The 23725-nt window shown below is 40.6% G+C and overlaps 1 protein-coding gene across 6 annotated transcripts in view; it reads right to left on the reverse strand.

The window, feature by feature from the left end:
- The window catches only part of ccdc171 (coiled-coil domain containing 171), a 378891-nt gene that overhangs the window by 67791 nt on the left and 287375 nt on the right, over nt 1-23725 (reverse strand). For 4 of the 6 annotated variants that reach the window (XM_069924477.1, XM_069924499.1, XM_069924468.1 and 1 more), the window contains one exon: nt 9610-11433. The exons of 1 other annotated variant lie outside the window; for it this stretch is intronic. In XM_069924477.1, the coding sequence (XP_069780578.1) occupies nt 11185-11433 (249 nt within the window). In that variant the 3' untranslated portion in view covers nt 9610-11184. Of the gene's footprint in view, nt 1-9609; nt 11434-11765; nt 11891-23725 lie in introns of those variants that run through there. One more of the 6 variants, XR_011353507.1, reaches the window with a different exon arrangement.

Genomic DNA, 23725 nt, shown 5'->3' on the forward strand with positions numbered 1-23725 from the left:
TATATTTTTTATTGCTTGCTTAATGGTATTTTTAATGTTGATTTTTAAAGTTTCCCTAATCTTCTTGATTCCCTCTATATTTGGCAAACTTGTATGCATTAGCTTTTTAATGATGGTTTTCTTTATTTGCTTAGCTGGCTATTCCTCCCTTCCAACCCCCTTTCATGTCATTGTTTTAAACAGGAATATACTTTTGTTTGGCAGTGAAAAATACTTTTGAAAGATCTCCACAGTTCTTCAACTGTGCTCCCAGTCTATGGCAACCAACTCCACCCCAATTTGTTTGCACATAAGGCATTGACTTTAGATCTTACTGTCTCACCCTTCATTTGTAAAGGTAAAGGTTCCATTATATTTATTTGAAATTAATTCACTGTGATCACTCTTGCCAAAAGGAGCCTTAACTATGAGGTCATTCCTTTTGTCTGACTCATTACACAGGGCCAGATCTCAGATAGTATGCTCCCTTGTTGTTCAAGAAAACTATCACAGATGATTTCTACAAGCTCCTCCTCAAGGCTGCCTCCACTGACATGATTTTCCAATCAAAATGTAGATAATGGGCCCCTTGATAACTGTTGTTTCATCCTTACGCATGCCAGTTACCTAGTATTTATTTATTTATTGTCTGCGCTCAGTAATGTTATTTGCTGACCTAATAAACTACTCTGACCAGTGTCTTTTTTCCCTTACTATTCCTAATCTCTACCCACATTGATTCAACATTTTGCTCCTTAGAGCCTACATTGCCTCTGTTATCCCCTGGATTAAGAGTATAATCCCACTTTCCTGGACTTGAGGTACTAAATACAATCTTTTCCACTTTTACTAGTCATGGACAATGAATTCCCATGATTCAGCATAATATTGCACTGTTTTGGGGAGACTTTGAGGGCATATTTCTTGTTTAGCTGTGCCACGATCTATGATCTCTTTTGGGAGGCTAGTCTTGGGCATTTAAGTGATGTGGCCAGCCAATTGGAACTGGCTGAGTCTGACTAGGGATCCAATGCTGGCCTGGGAGTGGAGGTTCATGTGGATTCCATTATCCTGCCAGTGGTTTTGGAGGAAACAGCGCTGATGGTATCTCTCCAGTTCCTTGAGATGTCACCTGGAGGTAGCTAGGCCTCAGACTATCGTCAAAGTGGTAGCGTAAGATGTCAAAGTAAATAATTCTGATCTGGATTATAAAAGTAAAATATATCAACATTAAAAATCAATAAAACAAATTTACAAGAAAATACGGAGCTAAATATAAAGACTATATAAACATGAATTAAACCACACTGAGAGAGAATATGCTGATAAAGAAAAGAAATGAGGCATGAATAGAAAAGGTTTATTCAGGTCCAAGCCATTAAAAATACATAGGGAGACATTTTTTAAAATTTTTGATACAATAATTAGAAATCTTTTATGGCCTTCCAAATAGAGCATTTAATAATTATCAATTCAGATTTCAGATTTATTGTCAGAGTACATACATGACATCACATACAACCCTGAGATTCTTTTTCCTGCAGGCACGGAAGAATTATCACTTATTGGTCATGCAAAAAAATGTACACAGCGTATACATGTAAATAAATAAAGGACTGCAAACAGATAACGAATGCAAACACACAATTTAGATTTCAAGATCAGGAAATTCTACTTACTGTGACATATTACTATAATTGTTCAAGAATGAAATTGTATCAAAACATTATTTTAAAGTAATTATGAATTGGTTCATCATTAGTTAATTCACTATATATGGTAAAAATTCAACTTTGTTTTCTATACTTCTACCAAGCTTTATATCTAGTCATACACATAGATAGAGGTTTTTGTGAGAACATAAGAAATAGCCCACCTGTTCCAGCAAGCCTGCTCCACCATTCAACAAGATCATGGCTGATCTGACTCTAGACTCAGTTCCACCTTCTGTCATTTTCCCCTTAATATTTAATTCCACTCCTATGCACAAAATCCATCTGTCTTCAAAACATTCCTGAGGAGAACTCCACAGATTCACTAATCAGTGGGAAAAGGAGTTCCTCCTCATCTGTCTTACATCTACTCTTCCAAATCTTCAGATTTATTGTCATAGTACATTCATGATATCGCATACAATGCAGAGATTCTTTTTCCTGTGGGTGAGGCAGAATTACTACTTCTCGGTAGGGCGAAAAAAAATTGCACCCAACGTACACTTGTAAACAAATAAAGAAATGTAAACAAACTGTGCAATGCAGAGGGGAAAAAAATTCTATAAAGTGCAAAAGTAAGAGTCCTTAAATGAGTTCCTGATTGAGTTTGTTGAGGAGTCTGATGGTGGAGGGATAGCAGCTGTTCCTGAACCTGGTGGTACGAGTCTTGTGGTACCTATACCCCTTTCCTGATGGTAGCAGCAAGAACAGAGCATGTGCTGAGTGATGTGGATCATTGATGACGTGTTATTCTCCGATGCTAGCATTCCCTGGAGATATTCTCAATGTTGGGGAGGGTTTTGCCCATGATGTCCTGCGCTGAGTCCACTACATTTTGCAGACCCCATACCAGACCGTGATGCAGCCAGTCAGCATACTTTCCATCAAACATCTGTCGGGTTTCCAACGTCATACCAAACCTCCGCACACTCCTGAGAAAGTAATGGCACTGAGGTATTTTCTTCACGACGCCATTAGCATGTTGGGTCCAGGAAAGATGCTCTGAGAGTGACTCCCAAGAACTTAAATTTGCTCACCCTCTCACCTCTGATTGTCCAATGATCTCTAGATCGTACACATCTGGTTTTTCCCATCCTGAAGTCAACAACCATCTCCTTGGTTTTGGTGACATTGAGTGTGAGGTTATTGTTGGTGCACCATCTGACCAGGTTTTCAGTCTTTTTTCCTGCTTGCTGACTCATTACCCCTTTTTATACAATCCATTATGCAAGATTTTATACAATCTTGAGCCACATCCCTGAGTTGTCATCTCACCTCCCGGTGGAAACAATTTTCTTCCTTCTATCTTATCTGCATTTTCTTTACCCTGTCATTGGAATCATGTGAAAAAGCTTAGAACCACTTTTTGTTGCCTGAGGGAATGACTGGTGAAAAACTGTAGAGAAATTATGCTTTGATTTACCCACTTGAATCATTCTCAACTGGACACCCAGTTTTGTTTAGCTGTATTGGAATACCACAATTGTTAAACATTAAAAAAAACCTCCAATACACATGGCTAAATGTGGCCTGACCAAGAGATTGAAAAGGTAAATTTCAAGTCTAAAAGTTAAACATTTCCTTTTCTTTTAAGAATTGATTTTTGTTGGAGTTCAGGGCTGCCATCTATTCCCAACCTTTTGGCTACTGCCAACCCAGTGTCATCACTGCCTCATCACATACCATCTTCTCAGCCCTGTCCCCAGCCTTTCATGCTCAAACTTTTGTGGAAGGAAGTGAATTTCAGTAGGTTTCAGTGGTGAATGTCTGCCAAGCTGCCTGTCTTCCCTCTGACGAGCCTTGCTGTACTAACATTGGCTGTGCATTATCTCGACTGTTAAGGACACTCCCCTTGGATAATACTGTATATGCATCTATTGTCTTTCATTATTGTACCATGAGTTTCTGCTAATAAAAGCCATGATTATTGTTTGACCACATCGTCTTTGTCTACTTCATCAACTGGCACTTCAATTTTATGAGCAGAAATGGATGCAGCCCTCAAGCCAAAGCGGCTGATAGTCAACCAGTCTGCCCCGAGGGCCAGAGAAATTTTCAACCACTGGATTGCTTGTTTCAATTACTACATGGCTCGAAACAACGTGGTCGATGAGGCGATACAGTGGGGCCACCTGAAGTCTCTGCTGGGTGAGGTCCCTTTCGCCGTAACGCAAGGAGCTACCACTCTGGCTATAGCCCAGGAACATCTGACAGCTTACTATGCAGTGCCACGGAATGTAGTGCTTGCTCAACACCAATTGCTGACTAGATGCCAGAAACCCAGGGAAAGTGATGCTGCCTATGCACTGGCCCTCGACTCGCTGGCAAATGAACATCACCACAGTGCCTTGAAGCTGGATGCTTTCGTCAACGGGATTGACTCCAGTTACATCCGACAGAGGCTGCTGGAGATGGAGCCCTTAACCTACGACCAGGCAGTCACTCTAGCCAAAACATTGAGAAGTGCCATGCAGTCCAGTGAAATGCTAGAAACCAAAAAGGAATCATCCAGGAGTCCTAGAACTCCGAAGGAAAGAAAAAGGCGAATTCCTGAAAAATGCTACTTTTGTGATAAGAGCTGGCACCCCAGACAGAAGTGCCTGGCTCGATTTGCTACCTGCAGCTATTGTGGGAAACTCGGCCACTTTGCTAAAGCGGGTAAGGCGAAAAGTATTCCCACTGATAAGAAGAAGAAGAGAAGCACCAAGAAAATGCATCCTGGAGCTGCAGGAATGGAAGACAACTGTGAAAAGGGGGTATCTTCAGATGAGCAGGCTGAATCGACTTCAAGTGACGGCAAGGTGAGATCCCCTGCGATAGCTCAATTGACTCCAAAGCTTGGGGGATGTTACAGACTGGAACGGTCAACTATGAAGGGGGAGGTGAATGGTGAGACTCTTGATTGTCTAATAGACTTGGGGAGTGCTGACAGCTACATCCACGAGAGAGTTGCCAGAGCCTTAAATTTGCAGAGGTAACCCAATGAACCGAAAGATATTGATGGCTTGTAGTGAACTTACAAAAACTGTATGGGACAACTGTAAAGTTACTTTAAATTTGCAGGTACATTGCCTTGCTGATGTGTGGCTCTTTATTATGCTGGAGCTCTGCGCCCCTGTGTTACTGGGGTTAGATATTCAATCTCAGATGAACAGTGTAGTGTTAAATTTCGGTGGGCCACTACCCACACTTACCATCCCCTGCGCTAGTTACTGCGGTCTGTCCACATTAAAGATCAAAGCTCCCTCCCTTTTCAGTGATTTATCCTCCGAGTGTCAGCCGATTGCCACTAAGAGCCGTTGTTACAGCAATGAGGATCGTGAATTTATCAAAGCTGAGACCCAGAGATTGCTTAAAGAGGGAGTAATTGAACCCAGTAAGAGTCCATGGCGAGCCCAGGTGGTAGTTGTGAAAAAATCACACTAAGAAATGACTGGCTATTGACTACAGCCAGACAATCAACCATTACACTAACCTGGATGCCTACCTCCTGCCACGCATCAATAAAATGATTAATCAGATAGCGCAATACAAAGTGTACTCCACTATCGACCTCAAAGCAGCTTACCACCAAATCCCCATTTAAAAAAAAGGATTGACCCTATACAGCCTTTGAGGCTGATGGGGGGGGGTTATACCAGTTTAAAAGGGTACCTTTTAGAGGGAAATGGATAAGATTGTTAGAACGTATGAGTTACAGGGTACGTTTCCCTATTTGGATAACGTCACTATCTGTGGGAAAACACAGACTGAGCATGACAACAACTTAAAGAAATTCTTAGCAACAGCTGAAGAACTCATCTTTACATTTAACGATGGCAAATGTATGTTCAACGCGACAGAGCTACCCATTCTGTGTTATATTGTCCACAAGGGGAAAATCCACTCTGACCCGGGAAGAATGCCCCCCCCCTTAAGAAGTTACCACCCCCAAACTCAGCAAAAACCCTTAAAAGGTGTATGGGATTCTTTTCCTACTACTGCAAATGGGTTTGGGACTACACCACGAAGGCATGCCCTCTGTTTGACACTAAATCTTTTCCTCTCTCTCCAATGGCCTTGAAGGCTTTTGAGAGAATTAAAGCTGATATTGCCAAAGCTGCACTCTCGTCCATTGACGAGGATGTCCCATTCCAAGTGGAAACTGATGCCTCAGATTGTGCCTTGGCAGGAACCCTTAATCAAAAGGGCAGACTTGTGGCATTCTTCTCCCGCACGTTATGCGGACCTGAACTTAAACATCCTGCCATTGAAAAAGAAGCCCAGGCTATTATTGAAGCTGTTCGCTACTGGAGACACTTTCTAGCCGGCAGAAAATTTACTCTTGTCACTGATCAGAAATCTGTAGCCTACATGTTCAGTACTAAACATAAAAGTAAAATCAAGAACGATAAGATGGCATGCTGGCAAATAGAACTCTCAACTTATAATTATGAGATCCAGTACAGACTGGGCAGGTTAAAAGATCCCTCTGACGCATTGTCACGATCTGCTGCTGGTGCTCAGCTGGAGGGGCTAAAAGAGATCCATAGCAGACTGTGCCACCCAGCAGTCACGAGATTCTTCCACTACATAAGGGCTAACAACCTTCCTTACTCTCTGGAAGAAGTCAGGAAACTGACTAAAAGCTGTCCTGTTTGCGCAGAATGCAAACCGCAATACTTCAAAGCTCCAGAGACCACTCTCATCAAGGCAACCCGTCCTTTTGAGAGGATTAGCTTAGATTTTAAAGGGCCGTTACCTTCCAACAACAAAAATGTATATTTCCTTATTGTAATTGATGAATATTCCAGGTTTCCCTTTGCGATACCCTGCCCTGATGTCTCGTCAGTGTCTGTCATTAAGTCATTTGACAGAATTTGCAGCATTTTTGGTTTTCCCAATTACATTCAAACCGATAGAGGCTCAGCATTCATGAGCGCTGAACTGCGGCGAGTCCTGCTACGAAAGGGTATTGCTACCAGCCATACCACAAGGTACAACCCACAGGGCATTGGGCAGGTTGAAAGGGCTAATGCAACAGTCTGGAAGACTGTTAATCTTGCTTTAAAAACACATGGTTAAACCCTGTAACCCGGTAGCAGGAAGTGCTGCCTGAGGCACTACATTCTATTCGGTCTTTATTGTGTACTGCAACAAATCAAACACCTCATGAATGTATGTTTGCCTTTCCTAGGAAAGGCCAGCCTGTTTATCTGAGCCTGGAACAGTACTGCTGACGAGCCACGCTCGGGCACGTAAAACAGAACCCCTAGTCCAACCAGTTCAGTTACTGGATACTAACCTCAACTACGCTCATGTTAAATTCCCAGACCGGAGTACTGACACTGTACCCCTAAGAGATCTGGCCTCGCCTGGTTTGCCCCTTCCTCGCACCCCTACTCAGAGTGAGTCTGAGAGGTTGGACTCACCCCCCCAGCCTGTGACCCCCTAGTAAGCTTTCACATGGTCATGCTGAGGCTCCATTGCCTCATGCTGGTGATTTTGGAGCAGGTCCAGAAGCCAGTCCTTCCCACACTACAGACTCAGGACCTGTACTAGTTCCCAAGGTTGCAAAGGAGCCACCTGTTTTGAGACGAAGCACCAGAATTCGTAAACAACCTGATAGGCTGACATATTCATAAAACATCTTATTATGATTGCTTGCCAAATACTGGCGTACTTTGGCTGTTAGAGTATCTCAAGGCCAAACATGGTATCCGCATATTGCTTGCTTCAGTCTTTCCTAGCAGCTGTCCTTTTGATTTTAACCCTTCTTCTGCCGGGGGAAGACTGTGGTGAATGTCTGCCAAGCTGCCTGTCTTCCCTCTGGCGAGCCTTGCTGTACTAATATTGGCTATGCATTATCTCTACTGTTAAGGACACTCCCCTTGGATATAACTGTATATGCATCTATTGTCTTTTATTATTGTACCACGAGTTTCTGCCAATAAAAGCCACGATTATTGTTTGACCACATCATCTTTGTCTACTTCATCAACTGGCACTTCAGTTTCCCAGTAAATTATCTGCAGCTCAATGTTAATGAGGCTTAAAAGAGAAAAATGTCTTTGCTGCTTTGAGTGGATGAATTGCTAATATGCTGATATCTCAAATGTTCAGCACCCGTTTCAAAACAATCCCTCCCCTCATCTTCGGTTTCAAAACTTTTCCTGGAGATCATACAACCATTTACGGAGCGGAAACAGGCCATTCCAGCCTTTCGAGTTCACTAGAGTAACTCCTCTAGCTCAAACCTCCTGTTCTCAGCCAATAACCCTCCGACCCCCTCACCTCCATGTACACATCCAATCATCATCATCTCAAATTTATTCTGGGATCCAGCAACACAAGGTAGGTATTTTCTGAACTTTTGGTAATTCATTAGTTCCTCTGCTCTCTGGTGCCTTTGTCAGTTCAGGGAATTTGGAAAAGGCCATTCAAAAAGGAAAATGCTATTTTGATATTCTCCAACAGTTAAGGGGTGTCAAAAGGCCCTTCCTTACAGCCAAAACACCCAAGTGTTAAGGCAGAGATTCTCAGCCCTTACGTCAGACTTACCTCCATTTATCCGCTCTGGCCTGCTCCAAGGCACTGACTGCAATCCCTCTCGGGGGAATGGTCAGTGGCAGAGTGCTGCGCTCTGCCACCTAGCATGATTGTAATACCACTGCAAGTGGCTGGTTAGGGGTGGGCTGATGTTGTTGCAATGATGCCGTCAGCCTGTGATCTATCTCACTCACCCCTCAGGGCAGGGGCAGCTGGCAGGGATCGGGTCATCAGGGGTCAGCCAGGGCAGGCTATGACAGTCCGCCGGCCACTCTGGCCTCCGGCATCTCATCGAGCCGCTTCGACCTTCAGGGCTGCACATCAGTGCCAGTGGCTCAATACACAGCAGAGCAATAGCTGTCTACTCTACCCATAATCCTTCACACAACAGGAACCGTTTTGGGAAACACAGAGCGGTTCCGGCTGTAAGGGGGATTATGGGTAACGAAGTCGGCCATTGCTCAGTGCTTACGTATGGCACCAGTAACCATGCCTCCTGAAAGCCGCATCAATGCCCCAGCTGCCTCCAGGCTGAAAGGGGATATCAGAGCAGGCTTTTCTGGGCCTTCATGAAAAGGTTAGAAATACCTTTTCATTCAGTTTTTAAGCTAGCCTCCATGTGGAGGGCGACTATGAAAAGGCCTAAAGATGAAGCTAAAAGCAACACTTATTTCCACCACTTCATTTCTCTTGGGATCCTACAATTCTTTCTCACAAATTGCTTTGACCAAATTTTGATTCACACTTGCTCCTTTGCTTATAGAGTAACTGTGTCCCAAGCTTGAGCTGAATGGAGACTGTCATCAAAATATCCTTAAATTCCTTCAGATATCAGCAAAAATTGAGTTTATTTTTATTGCACTCTTATTGCAAAATAGTCAATTTTGATTGTGTCCCTTGAGAGAAACTGTTTTCAGACTTTTTTGTTGCCAGTTTATATCTATGGCCACTTTATGTCCATTGAAATGTGATGAATAGAAATTTATTTTGCATCTGAAATGATGCATTTGTTGAACTACCAATGTTATTGTCTGCTTATTGTTGCTTTGAAAATTAAATTACAGGAAAATCCTTGTTAACTGGAATTCAAGCAACCGGCAACCTCAAGCATTCAGTGACAAAAAAATGTAGAAAATAAATGGGTAAAATATACAGAAGTTTAAAATTGGCATGCTTTGCTGTTAGTTCTCCATTTATGCAATATGCAGTCTCAAGCAACCAAAAAACTTGCTTAACCAGTATCTACCAACCCCGATAGGTGCCGGATTCCATGGGTTTTACCATATATTTATTAGAAAACAAATATTTTCCTTAATTTCCATGTTATTTGAATAACTTTAATAAATATTGTAAGATGGAAGATATTGAGGAGTAAAGATAAGAATAATCCTTCAGAATGCAAAATTAATTTATTTTTCGTTATTAATTACAGAACTGATTGAGGTAATGCATCATCTTACTCTGTATCTATTTAATGAATTTGTAAACAAGTTTTAAAAAACTTTGCTCTAAAATCTGTTTTCGCTGAAGCAAATTCCTCACAAACATTAGGCAACAACAGTGCTTACATCTGAAGAGATAAAGGCTTTATCTAGTGAAAACATTATACAAGGCACAATATATCAGTGACCAAATAAGTATCAGTTCATAAATTGCAGACCCCTAAAAGCTTGTCAAAGATGTTACCAGAAATCGCCTCGTGGTTACTGCTCAGTTTCTTCCTGCCTGACCTATTATTTGATATTTGACCAGTTGGTTGCAAGACATTTGCTCTTTCGAGCTGAAATGTCACAGGGGCTTGCTGTCAACAGACTGACATCTTGGCCTGATGTGCGCTTTTTCTTTCTGTGTGCTACAAAGCAGAAAATGCAGGGCAACTGCTCCTGTTCTAACACTGGCCCATTTTTTCTTGCAGGTGTACAGTTTGTTGGAAAGAAGGTTAATCAACCTAGGGAAAGCAAAAATATTACATTCTTCTTACTTGATTTACTCCATGCACCTTTTTGTTTGCTCCCATGTATAACTTTGTGTTCCAGTACATTTCCCTCAGTCAAGAGGGAATAGTAGGCATACTCTACTGCCTGAATAAGAAAGAAACAGTAATCTATATATGCATGATGTAATACAGGATAGAGAGGATAACACCAGGTTGCTCTGCTGTTAAACCTAACATTTGATAACAGAATGCCAGCATAGTCTGGGAGTGCTACATAGTATCTGCAGCAAGGCTTATTCGGTGTAATTATCCCAAATATAGAGGTCCAGCTTCTTATGTCTGTTTCACTTTTACCACAAAGGCTGAGGGAATTCAAAAGTGTATTAATTGGATTAGTTGCAATATTGACACTGATTCAGGAATTGACCTTGTTCACCATGTATATATGTCATCTCCAGTCCTCCATGCACATATGGACCGGTAAAAGGTTGGGGATGGACCCTGCAGAGATCAGATCCAACTGTTAACACAGTACATTCAGCTGGGCAATGCTATCATAATGTAGTTCAGAGAGAGGAAATCTGACCTTCTCACACTGACCAGGAATGACATTACTGTGTTGAGAAGAACCAGTCACATCCTCTCGGCTCTGCACAACCTGCTTAAAGTTTGCAACTAAATGCTTGTCTTCAGTTTGGTTGACAAGAGCGAAGAGGGGGGCTCAGTGAACCATGGCAGCGCTGCCATGAAATGACAGGAATCATTGGTATACATTTCAAATAGCTTTAGCAATCCTATTAAAGTGCTGTATCCTACTTTAAAACAGACATGTATAAAAACTTTGAAAGAGACTAAGTGGCTTATTGATTTTAAACATGCAAAATTACTATAAGAGTGTTTTTCCAGTTAGAAACAGATATTAAATTTAAAAAATGTGCACAAGCTTATTTTAGCACATAAATACAGGATTGCCGTTCAATAAGAGTTGTTTACTTAATTCAGCATGCATTCAAATATTCTTTAGAATTGTTATCTAAATGTACTGCAGAAGCCATTCTGTACTGGTTTCAAGGATCCAGAAGTTGAACTAACATGAAGAGAGTACATTGCGGAATGTGAATGTGGTCTGCTGATCCCTGACCTCTCTCTCAGTATACTATACGAAGAAGTGTCCATTTCAGGCTGCAAGGGTGCAAAGTCCTGGCTGATATTCTTTTCCTGTGGCAACACCATTTCAGAATGGGAAGTAAACGATTGATCCAATGGGGTTCTGATAATCTGTGTGGAAGAGTGGGGGGGAAATATAAAAGATTATGAAAACAAAACATAAATTCAAGCAACATTGCAAAGAAGAAAAACATCTAGAACCAGACTTTATATATCTGACCATCCTCGTAAAGAAAATGAGAATATAGATGGTGTACAAAGAGGAGCCCACAAATCTTTGACAAGTGTGGTGGTCAGATGAACAGCGCATGACTGTCAGAGGTCTTAATCTGCATCCTATACATTACAGAAAAATTTACAATAGTGTTCATATCAACATAGGTGGGAAGGAAAGAAAGGTGAAAAATATGCAATGGATTTAAAAGAACTGCTAAACTACTAACCTGATAGTGAATTTTCCGATCTTTGTTTGCTGATGCATTTACACACAAACCATACATTTAGGACTTCTGATAAGATTCTCCATCACAACAAATATATGGGCTTCCAGTTGACATTATTATGTGTGCTGAGAATTAACAAGATTTCAACTAGGAAAATATATATCACAAGTCATTTATGAGCAAATAATCATTTCAAAAAAGATCATTTCTGTGGATTGCTTATTTTCTTTAGGAATACCGGTATTACTTGAAATAGCTTGAATGGGGAAATCATTTGAAATAAGTGTTCCTTCCTTATTGCACTGCTCAAAGTTCAGCACACTTTAAAATTTAATAAATTAAAGTAAGCAGCTTTATGCTTTTTTTTATTTTATTGAAGGAAGTTACAGAAGGTAGGAAATTAGACCATACATCATCTCTGAAACTGTGTATTTGATCTCTTAATACACCGTTAAAATTGCTGTGCATGTGAACCCTGTATTATGGTAGGGGGTGGTGGGAGGTGTTTTCCACGGACACAGTTGATATCAAGATTTTTCCATAGTAATTCATCTGTGCATGCATCCCAGAACATGTTTAAAAGAAAGTTATGTTTATTTACCATTTTATCACATAAATTCCCTGTGAGTAAATTTTATTCTGTATCTCAGGCATTGGCTAGTGACTTATTTTTTACTTTAAAAAATATTTAGACATGCAGCACAGTAACAGACAATTCTGGCCTAAGAGCCCACGCAGCCCAAATACCCCAATTAACCTATAATCACCGTACATTTTGAAGGGTGGGAGGAAACCCATGCAGGTACAGGGAGAATGTACAAACTCTTTACAGTCAGTGCTAAAATTGAACCTGGGTCGCTAAATGATAAAAGTGTTGCGCTAACCACAACGTTAATCCTGGCGCCCCATTCCTGTGAGAACAAATTTCTATAACCTGAATGGCTATACACATATGTGGTGTGTAAATTGAATAAATATGGTCCTAGCTTAGTGACTGCTAGACACATTCTATGCAGTGAGAAAATCAACCTGTGTTGCGTGCTTCTAAATTCTGATATAATTATACTGTTATTCAACTAGTAGTAATTATCATATTTCTGAAGGTTGGGCTGTTTTAGGAAAGCTCCACTGAATTTTTGTTATAAATAATGACATCACAATGTCATTTTTCAAACAATTTTAATTATACTTTAATTTGGAAATATTTTGTCATTAAGGAACATCTTCCTTTCAGCTGATTCAAGGCAAGAATTAATATCCTCTATACATACAACATTTTGAAATAAAAATAATATTAATTGCTGTAGAAAGTTCTTGTTATTAAGAGATATTTTAATAGCAGATTGAAAATACTAGGTTATGTAAATTCAATAGAAATGGATCTTCACTTTTACGTTTATAGTTGACAATAACAATAACAATATCATATAATCAATACCAAAATAATTCTGACATTTTAAAATGATTTTGGAGGTCATTTTAATAAAGTTCTTCCTTGGAATAATTTTAATAGCTTTGCCTTCCTCAGTCTTCTAAGAAAGTTTAGTCAGTGTCGTGCCTTCTTGACAAATGAGAAAATGTTTTGTGTGTTCAGGATAGGACACTTCTTAAGAGGACTCCAAGAAAATTGGTGCTCACCACTCTCTCCACCACCGAACTAATAATGCGTTGTGGAGGGTGGTTGTCCCTGGTCTTGCTGAAGTCCACAATCATCTACTTTGTCTTGTTCACATTGAGACTCGGATTGTAATTCTCGCACCATTTCAAGAGATTTTCAACTTCCTCTCTGTAGTGTGGCTCATTGTTCTTGTTGGTGAGACCAACTACTGCTGTGTTATCTGCAAACTGGATAACTCTGTTGGAGGTGGATCTGACTTTGCTGTTGTGGATCAGTAGAGTGAACAGAAGCAGGCTGAGCACACAGCAATTAACATTCTGCTACTAACCCAGACAGTCTCTGGTCTTTCCATTAGGAAGCCCAGAATCCAGTTAGGAGACAGGTGTTGAGTCCCAACAAGGACAGTTTCTCCACAAACCTCTGAGGTGTGATCGTATTAAATGCTAAGCTGAAGTCAATGAATAGCAGCCTCTCTTATGAGGCATTGTTCTTCAGGTGGGACAGGATGACATGGATGGACAAGACTATATAATTGTCATTGGAATGGTTCCAACCATTGGGGAATTGAAATGGGTCCAGTGTCTCAAGGAGGTGCGCTTTGATTTGTTGCATCACCAGATGCTTGAAGCATTTCATAAAAGTAATTATAATTTCATAATGCACCAAGTCAATTTCTTAATTGACTGGGTACAGGTCTATGGGACTAGGCATAAAAATAGTTCAGCCAGATTAGAAGGGACAAAGTGCTTGTTTCTGTGCTGTAATGTTCTCTGGTTCTATGGTGAAGGTCAGTGCCACGAGGTGACAATCATTGAGATCTGTTACTGTCACCCAGAACCAGGATAATGGTGGCTGTCTTGAAACCTGCTGGAATGATGGACTGCTGGAGTGTTGTGTTGAAGATGTCTGTAAGGACCTCTGTCAGATGGTTGGCGCAGCCCTTCCATACCCGACCAGGTTTGTTGTCTGGTCCCACTGTCTTGTGTAGGTTCACCTTGGTTAGGGTTCTCCTCACCTCAGTCGCACCTATGCTAGGGGTCCATTCATCAAGGGGAGATGGAGCTGATTTTGGCGTGAGCTGGTTCATCTCATTGAACTATGTAGAAGGAATTTAATCTGTATGGAAGGGAGGCATTATTGTCCTTAGCTCACAAGGTTGTCTTGTGGTCTGTCCATGTTTTGATCCCTTTCCACATCTGCCAGTGACTCAGAACTGACTATGGATCTTCTGTCCGTACTCACACTTTGCCTTCTGGATTGCACAGGAGAGTTCAGCTCTGGCTGATCTTAGTGCCATCTTGTCTCCTGCCCTGAAGGCAGAATCACAAGCTCTGAGAAGTGCATGGATCTCTGCATCCAACCATGGTTTCTGGTTAGCTCTCATTGAATACCATGTACAATTTTGGTCTCCACTGTTAAACATGTTCTACATAGTGAGTATATAACTGAAAATATAATTTAAAATCAAGGTTATATTGACTAGTTGTTTTTTCTTGGAAAAGAGGATGAGAGGGAAGATGACAAAAAGGATTGTGGGGTCTGGAACTCACATCACATCTCATTTAAAACATATTTGAAAATCTGTGACCTTCAGGCTTACAGATCAAATGTTAGAGGTGTGACTGGAATTGGCATCACTTTATCAACCAGTGCAGATGTGATGCACTGAATGACCTCCATCTTTATTCTACATCTTCTCTGATTCTATGGTCTTCATTTTTCAATTCAAGGCCATTACAGTGATGCATACTATCAATCATCTACCAATCAGATGAATCCAGAACTGAGTTGGACTCAATCTAAAATAAAGCTTTCACAATATATTTGACTGAAAGATTTCGATTTCTGGATTACCAAGTATGAATACGAAATACACAAGGTCATGCTTGTGCTAAGTCAGTGTTATATAGGAAATAAAAGTTCCAATGTGATGTCGAAAAACATTTGACTCATTAAATCTACATTGGGTCTGAGAGAAATCCCTTCAACCTCTCCCCCCATTTATCTTACTGTCACCTATTCCCTCATCCAGACGCATTGATAACCTGATTCCCCACGCGAGCAGGAATTTATTGCAGTCATTTAACTTGGCAATCAGCACAATTTTAGGGTATGAGATAAAACCAGAGCAACTGGGAAAAACTTCAGATTCCAGGCAAATGTTCAAACTCTACAGACAACATTAGAGGACAGAGGTCATTGAAGGTCAGAGTTGGAGGCAGCGTCTCTGTTCCAATGTGTGTTTTAAATCTGCATAGCATGAGGAATCCACCCATGTTTTTGGAACATGAGAATAACTGCAACATATTTTGACTTAATTTCTGGGCCTTGCATGCTGCAGAACTTTGCACATATCAAGTACAATGTGCTCTTGGAAGAAGTGTGGATCTGAATTCAATTGCCAGAAATGTCTTCTTGTTGCATGAAACCATTGGCTAAAAATCAGAATGTCTAGTCTACCACTTGAACTCTCTGCAATGTTTCCAAAAGAGCAAAGGAGTCATGATATTTAAACAGACTTGGCCTTCACCCACATATCCTCCATCTGCCTTGGCCTTTTTGCCCCTAAGCACAACCAGGACAAGATTTCCATTGTTCTCACCTACAACCCCACTACCTTTGCATCCAACAAATCATCCTTGCCATTTCCATCACTCTAGACACATTTTACCCCTTGCTCCCCTCTCTGCCTCCACAAAGACCACTCCGCCTGTGACTCCCTCATCCACTCAATCCTTCCTATCTTTGGTTTTTACCTTTGTGACCACAGAAAATGCTACACTTCCATCCACATCTCCTCCTTCATCACCATTCGGGGCCCCAGTTCTTCCAAGTGAAGCAGCATTTCACATGTGAAGCTGCAGGGATCATCTACTGTATCTGGTGCTCCTGTTGTGGTCTCTTCTACATTGAAGAGACTGGATGTAGACTGGGAGATCACTTCATTCAGCACCTTAGCACTGTCTGCTGCAATAATGGAAACCCATTTGAATTCTTTGCCCCTTTCCCATACCATCATGTCTGTCCATGGTCTGATGCACTACCAGACTGAGACTACCTGCAAATTTGAGGAACAACACCTCATATTCCATGTGGGCACCCTCAAACAGATGGTATTAATATCAACATCTTAGGTTTCTGTTAGCCCCACCCCCGTTTCTCCCCTTCGCCTATCCATATTTCCCCTTTCCTCCAGCCCTGTTTCTCAGTCTCTTTCCCTCTGTCTCTTTGCCTCCAGCTCTGCATTCATAAAGCCACCTCCTCCCTCAATCAATCTCACTTTTCCTCTCTTGTTCTATCCATCTCCAATGATCACCCTTTGTCTGTTAGTCTATGCTCCTCTCCCTGCTCTTTCCTTCTTTCTTTCTCCCCCAGCCTTTTAATTCAAATGCTGCCTGCTATTTGTGCACACTTTGAAGAAGGGCTCAGGTCCGAAACGTTGGCTACATTCCTTTGCCTCCTATGGACACTGCAAGACCTGCTGAGTTTCTGCATCATTTTTGTGTTTTTGTTATATTCAACCAAATTGTTTATCACAATGGACATATAATTAAAACATGTTCAGTTGGAGTTGTCCATAGACTAATGCAAGAGTGCAGAAATTTAGATGGTGTTAAACTTCACTGCAAATCGAATTGAAAGGTTTCTCCATCTTCAATGAACATGCGGCTCAGCTTTTAATGCTGCTTTGTTCATTAAAGTCCCTCTTATATTATTAGCCTTGGTGAAATACCAGATTAGTGTATTACTTCCCAAGTTATTAAATTGTTATTAGATTTGTAATTTTTTAAAAGTCCTTTTCATGAAGAATTTTAAATTGTTTATTGCAGATTTATTTGTAGTCACTAGACTGAAGAAAGTTATACAGAGCTTTTTTAAAGCTCCATACTTTTTTTCCTACTTTGCCATCAATGCAGTGCCCGATAGTGATTGTTAAAAATATTTCTTGTGCCTTGAAATGGAAAATAGCAAGAGGAATGTATTCATAGTTTTCACAAAGTCAGTGGTGTCAATCATGTGTTTTGGAATTCCCGCTACACATATTAATGTTTCCTCATTATAATCTTTTCCCTCAAAGAGAATTCTGTACAGATATAAAATAAAATATAAAGTATTATTGAAGATTGCCTATTTCCATGACCAACAGGATTTCTCTGTCTGGTACTCAGACTGTCAGCACTTCCTTCACTGAAATGTTTTAACTCCTGGTTACTGAATAAACTTGGTGCTATTAGAAATAGCTTTATTTCTGGATCCTGACATCATCAGGGTTTAGCCATCAAATATTGGCTCTCATCGGACTGAAATTGTCACTACAGATCTAACCCATATTATTAAAGATTAGTATTAAAAGCCACGCATCCCACAATTTCTTCAACTGTTTTGGTCTGATGCAAACTTTTTGTGACTTGATAATGAGGCTTAATTCTCCTTCTCTTCAATGCCCTTATTCAAAATTTCACAAAATATTTCCCAGACAGAAAATGTTGTTAATGATATCAATGAAGATAGCTGTGGAAGAACAGTAAAGACAAGCAACTAATCTCTTCAAACCTAACAACGGAACAGTTCAATTAAATAATTCAATTGAGAGGAACTGCTGAACCTCTGATTGGTTATTACAATGTAAAGATAATTTTAAGAATGTATTCTTTGTAATCTTATTTTATGAATTGATGACAATTTTCCCTTCCTGCATATCACTGCATCCATATTATCCTTGAATAGCATGTGATCTCATACCTTGTTTATCCCTAACATTGAAATGCTTTGTCCAACAATTTAAATGCTAGAAAATTGAGCAAAAGAAATAAGGTAACAAGAATTGACATATGCAGTGTGAAAGCTGAGGTGTCTGTATGCATTAAGGCTAAATTCTGACACAAAACCACATTTCAGCTCTCTAACAGCACTGTAGTCCACATGAAGTTTGTGACAGGCCTCTGTCTCCTCAGCCACAGTTGACTAGCTCACGCTGACACACAACTGTCAGTGAGCAACCCTCTACCATGCCCCTAACATGCTTTACAGCTTCACCCAATTAACTCGCTTTCACATGACATTGCAGCAAAGAGCTTCATAATAGGTGGTCAAGGTGCAAGGCACCTGTCTGCCCTCGGACTGTTCATGCAGAGGAAGCAGTTTAACTACTTACTTCTTTCTGCCTGCTAGTGGTGAACGGAAAAAGATGTATTGCTCACAAATCAACTGATTTTTCTCCATACATAGACAAAGCAACAAATGTTATTCTAATCTAGTGTGCTACAATAATAAGGGGTGGAATCAAGTTAATCACACTATTTTTATGTAGCTAGGTGACAGATCATGATGAGTTTATTGTCATTTCATTGATTTTTTTTCTTACTTTTTGTATATATTTTAAAAATTCCTGATATCATACCAAACTTATTTTCTTTTAAAAATATTTTAATTGTATTTTTACAAAAATTGTATTCATACAATGATGAAGTGTGCTACAAGACCAAAAAAAGTTATAAAAATGGTCATAAGGAACAAGTTCCAAAGCACCATCATAACAAAATAAAATAGAACATAATCTCTTCCCTCCTTTTTCATGCTTGCTATCTCTCCTTCTCGCATTGTCTCAAGAAAGGCTCCCAACCCAAAATACTGCCAACTTTTCTCCATGATGATGCCTAATATTCGGAGTCTCTCAGCCCTCACCTGTCTATCCTCAATTTTTCCACACATTTGCCCTGGTCCCCTCCACCACCACACACAAGGACAGAATTCCACTTGTCCTCACCGACCACACCAGCACCTTCTGTGTCCAACGTATCCTCCTCCATTTCTGCTACCTACTATGTGATCCCACCACCAGACACATATTTCCCTCTCCTCACCCTTTCGCCTTCTGCAGGAACCATTCCCTCCATGACTCCCTTGTTCACTCTTCCCTCCCCAATTATCGCCTCCTTGGCACCTATCCCTGTGACAGCAGATGCTCCACTTGTGCCCACACCTCCTCCCTCATCACCATTTGAGGGCCCAAACAGTCTTTCCAAGTGAAGCAACATTTCACTTGTGAATCTGCAGAGGTCATCTACACTAGTTGAGGTCTCCTCTACATCAGAGAGACTGAGCACAGACTATCTGCCACAATAGCACAGATCTCCCAGTGGCCACTCATTTCAATTTCCTATCCCATTCCCTTGCTGACATGTCTGTCTGTTGTTTCATGCTCTGCCAGACTGAGACCACCCGCAAGTTGGAGAAACAACAGCTCATCTTCCATCTGGATGGCATTAACATTGATTTCTTCGGTTTCTACTAAACCCCCCCACCATCTTCATTCCCCTGTCTCCTTTTCTCTAATTCTGGCTCTCTCTTCCCTTTCACAGAACCATAGTCAATTCTCACCTTTCTTCTTATATCTTATTCAATTAACACCTTTTGGCTGTTAGGTCTGGACTCATCCCCCTCCCATTCTTCTTCCTTAATCTCTAATCTTTAATTCAAATGCCTGCCTTGTTTTTGCTTATACCTGAAAGAAAGGCTCAGGCCCAAAATATCAGGAATATATCGAGATGCTGTAAGACAGGCAGTTTCTCCAGCATTTCTATGTTTTTACTAGTAGATCTCTTTACAACTTTCCATGGCCTCTGTGCACTTTCTAAAGTTGTGCAGTTAACATGCAACCATTTTAATTTCAGCAGGATTATTTTTGTATAGGTTTTAAAAAACAGACTGAAAAATTTCTGTTCAGGTAGATAACATCAAATACACTGTGTGCTTGCCACCATGGCCTATTCTCTAAAGGTTAATAAGCAGTGGGATTGTTTATGTCTACTCCTTACACAATATAGCTGATAGTTTATTGTCATATACAAAAGTACAATGAATAGATGCACTAGAATTCTCACTTGTCGTAGCCACATACGATAAACCAACAACAATAGTATAAATTAAATTACACTAGTGTACACTAGGCAGAAAAAAGATTATAAATGTACACAGAGTTCCAGTTAGGGTGAAAGTATTGATGTTTCAATAGTGCAGATAGATTTTCTGATGGTCTTGCAGCAGTTTATGGTTAGGGTAAAATTCCCTATTACAGTAATAAAACTCTCCACTGAGAAATTACAACCACGAACTTTAGAACATCTGGGTTTTCTGCAAAATATATATGCCCGGAAATAACCTACTTATTATTATTCATGAAAAGATAACAAACATTAATAACTTTTCATCTTGATGTGCTGGAAAGCCTATAGAAAAACACTTTTAGCTGAGAAGTTTCAATTCTTAAATAAGTGGCATTGTTAAAAAATTTGCATTTTCAATAGCTGACAAGAAGCCCTTGTTTCAAAGAAGCTTAAATCAACATTGTTTGCACAGTTGTAATTAAGTCGCCTCATCAAAAGCACATCTGCAAACCAAACACAATCGCTTCTTGTCCAGAAATTTAACAGTCTTATGAAAAAAAATCAATTATCAATGTAAGACTGTTTGGAAATAAGTTACTGTAGAATTAAGCAATTCTCCCTTTCCATATGTTGATATTCTCACAGCAAGAACTAGCAGTCTCATATCCTGCCCTTTACAGAGTCACCATTTCCCCAGTGACGATACTAGGCAGGAAAATGAGAATAGGCCAAAGTCAATATATGAACCGACTCCTTGTGTGTTCCAGTCATAAACTATGTGAATGACAAGTGAAATAAAAAAGTGATTACAGAATGCAAACACTTGCTGCAAGTAATGTTTTAATGTTTTTACTGCTTTTGTTTGAATTATGGAGCTTTTTGCAACCAGAGAAAAAAAACTCTATATTTGTTTTTGAAAATCAAAGGATTATGACAATACACAAAAGTGCTGGAGAAACTCAACAGGTCACAGGCATCAATGGGACGCAAAAGGCAATTAATGTTTTGGGCCTGAGACTTACATCAGGAATCTGTCCCTCCATCAATATTACAACTTGAAAACAAAAATGTTCTAATTTCACTCACTGCACAGCAATGATGCCCAAGCAACAGCAATGTCAGAATTGCAGCAATTAGTTTATACATGGATTTTAGGGAATGCTAAAACATTCCTTAAGTTTTGCTACAAAATCCTATCAAATCTGGAATTGCAAATGGCTCCATTGTTCTCTTTTTTTGATGAACAGGTTGTGTTAAGGTACAATCAGGTGCTGTGTCTTACAGTGGCCGATGTGAAGAGAGAACTAGGCAAAGTCAACCCAAGGAAACCTGCTGGACTGGATAACACTCCCAACAGAGTGCCCAGGGGTTGTGTGGCTCTGCTAGCAAATGTTCTTCACTGATATCTTTAACATCTCCCTGAGTAGCTCTGTGGTCCCAACATGCTTCAAAGCTGTCACCATTGTCCCTGTGCCAAAGAAGTTGTCTGTGTCCTGCCTCAACAATTACTGTCCTGTTGCACTCATGTCCACTGTCATGAAGCGATTCAAGAGGCTCATCATGGGGCATATTAGGCACCTGCTGCCCCTCTCACTGGACCCCCTGCAGTTTTCAAATGAATCCAACCACTCCATGGACGATGCTATCACCACCTCCCTTCAGCAAACTCTCACTCACCTGGAAAATATGTTTGAATGCTGCTTATTGACTTCATTTCGGCATTTAACACAATCATACCTCGGTACCTGACAAGGAAGTTGGACTTGCTGAGTATAAACATCTCCTTCTGCAATTGGAATTTCAAATTTCTGACGGGGAGACCTCAAGCAGTCTGGATCAGAAACAGTACCTCTAAGACTATCACACTGAGTACGGGAGCCCCCCCAGGGGTGCGTGTTTCGTCCACTTCCATTCACTCTCCTGACCCACGATTGTGTAGCCAAACACAGCTTGAACCACATCATCAAGTTCACTGACGACACTACAATGGTGGGCCTGATCAGTAAGAACGAGGAGGCGGCGTTCTGGAGGTGCTGAGGTGCAGACACTAACGAACTGGTGCAGAACCAACAACCTGCATCTGAACATTAAAAAACAAAAGAGATGGTTGTCGACTTCAGGAGGGCCTGGGAGGTACCACACTCCTCTGACCATTGATAGCTCGACCGTTGAGGTAATCAAGAATATCAAGTTCCTCGGACTGCACCTAGCGGAGAACCTCACCTGCTCCCTTACCACCAGCTCCATAGCCAGGAAAGCCCAGCTTCTACTTCCTGCAAAGGCTGAGGAAAGTCCATCTCCCACCCTCCATCCTCACAACATTCTACAGAGGATATATTGAGAGAATCCTGTGCAACTGTACACCACCTGGTTTGGAAACTGTATCACCTTGGACCAGAAGACCCTGCAGAGGATAGTGAAGTCAGTGGGAAAGACCTTGGACGAATCTCTTCCAAGCATGGAGGGCAACTACTACACTCGATGGAGGCAGAAAACAATAAACATTGTGAAAGACTCCACACATCCCATATGTAAACTGTTCTCCTGCCATCTGGCAGGTGGTACCGTAGTACTCAGGTCCTTGTGTCCAAAGTAGGAAACAGCTTTTTCCCCCAAGTCATCAGGCTCCTGAACTCCTAGTAGAGCTGTAGATAGTATGCCGTGGACTTTTAGTGTATACTTCTTAATTCGTTAATATTTTAATGTGTTAACTGCTTACCGAACTTGTATCTATGTAAATAAGGTCCGTGGTGCTGGAGAAACGATATCTCATTCTACTGTGTGAACATGGTATGAACAATAAATAAAGTTGTCTTGACTTAAAGAGAATGTTATTTCTTGAGGGAAAGAGGTTTGTCCAAAAGTGTGTCACTACCTCAGTTTTGGCAGGCAACCCATCTCTTCTAGCATTCACGAGAATCCTCATCTTGATTTAATTAATCAAAAAAAAATGGGCAAGAGACCAGGAAATAAATAATGCGACAAGTTCAACATTGTAAATGCCACTAAACCATGATAACACAAGAAAAAGAAGAAAGAGCAGAATGTGTCAGAACCATGTCATCACAATCCACAAACTTTAACATGCACAGAATTGTAAATAATAAAATGCATGAAAGAATACTTCCTCCATCCTGAGCCCCTTATTGAGCTATTCACACTTTAAAACCTGCATTAATTGTTGATGACAAGTTCTTGAGGGAGTGTATTTGCACTTTGCTTCTTGCATTGTGTTTATTGGAGTCATGTTTCAGTGTTACCTTGACCAGCAAGCAATTGACAAATTGGCACAAAAGCAAACTTTACATCCAAAGGGCTTGAGGCAAGGTCTTTGGGATGTACTGCAGGTTATCTGAGATTACAGCAAGATCTTCTAGATCAGGGGTGTCAAACTAAATTCACGGAGGGCCAAAATTAAAAACTTGGACTAAGTCGAGGGCCGAACTAAATTTTTA

This window comes from Narcine bancroftii, chromosome 1, assembly GCF_036971445.1.
Source record: "Narcine bancroftii isolate sNarBan1 chromosome 1, sNarBan1.hap1, whole genome shotgun sequence".
NCBI lineage: Eukaryota > Metazoa > Chordata > Chondrichthyes > Torpediniformes > Narcinidae > Narcine > Narcine bancroftii.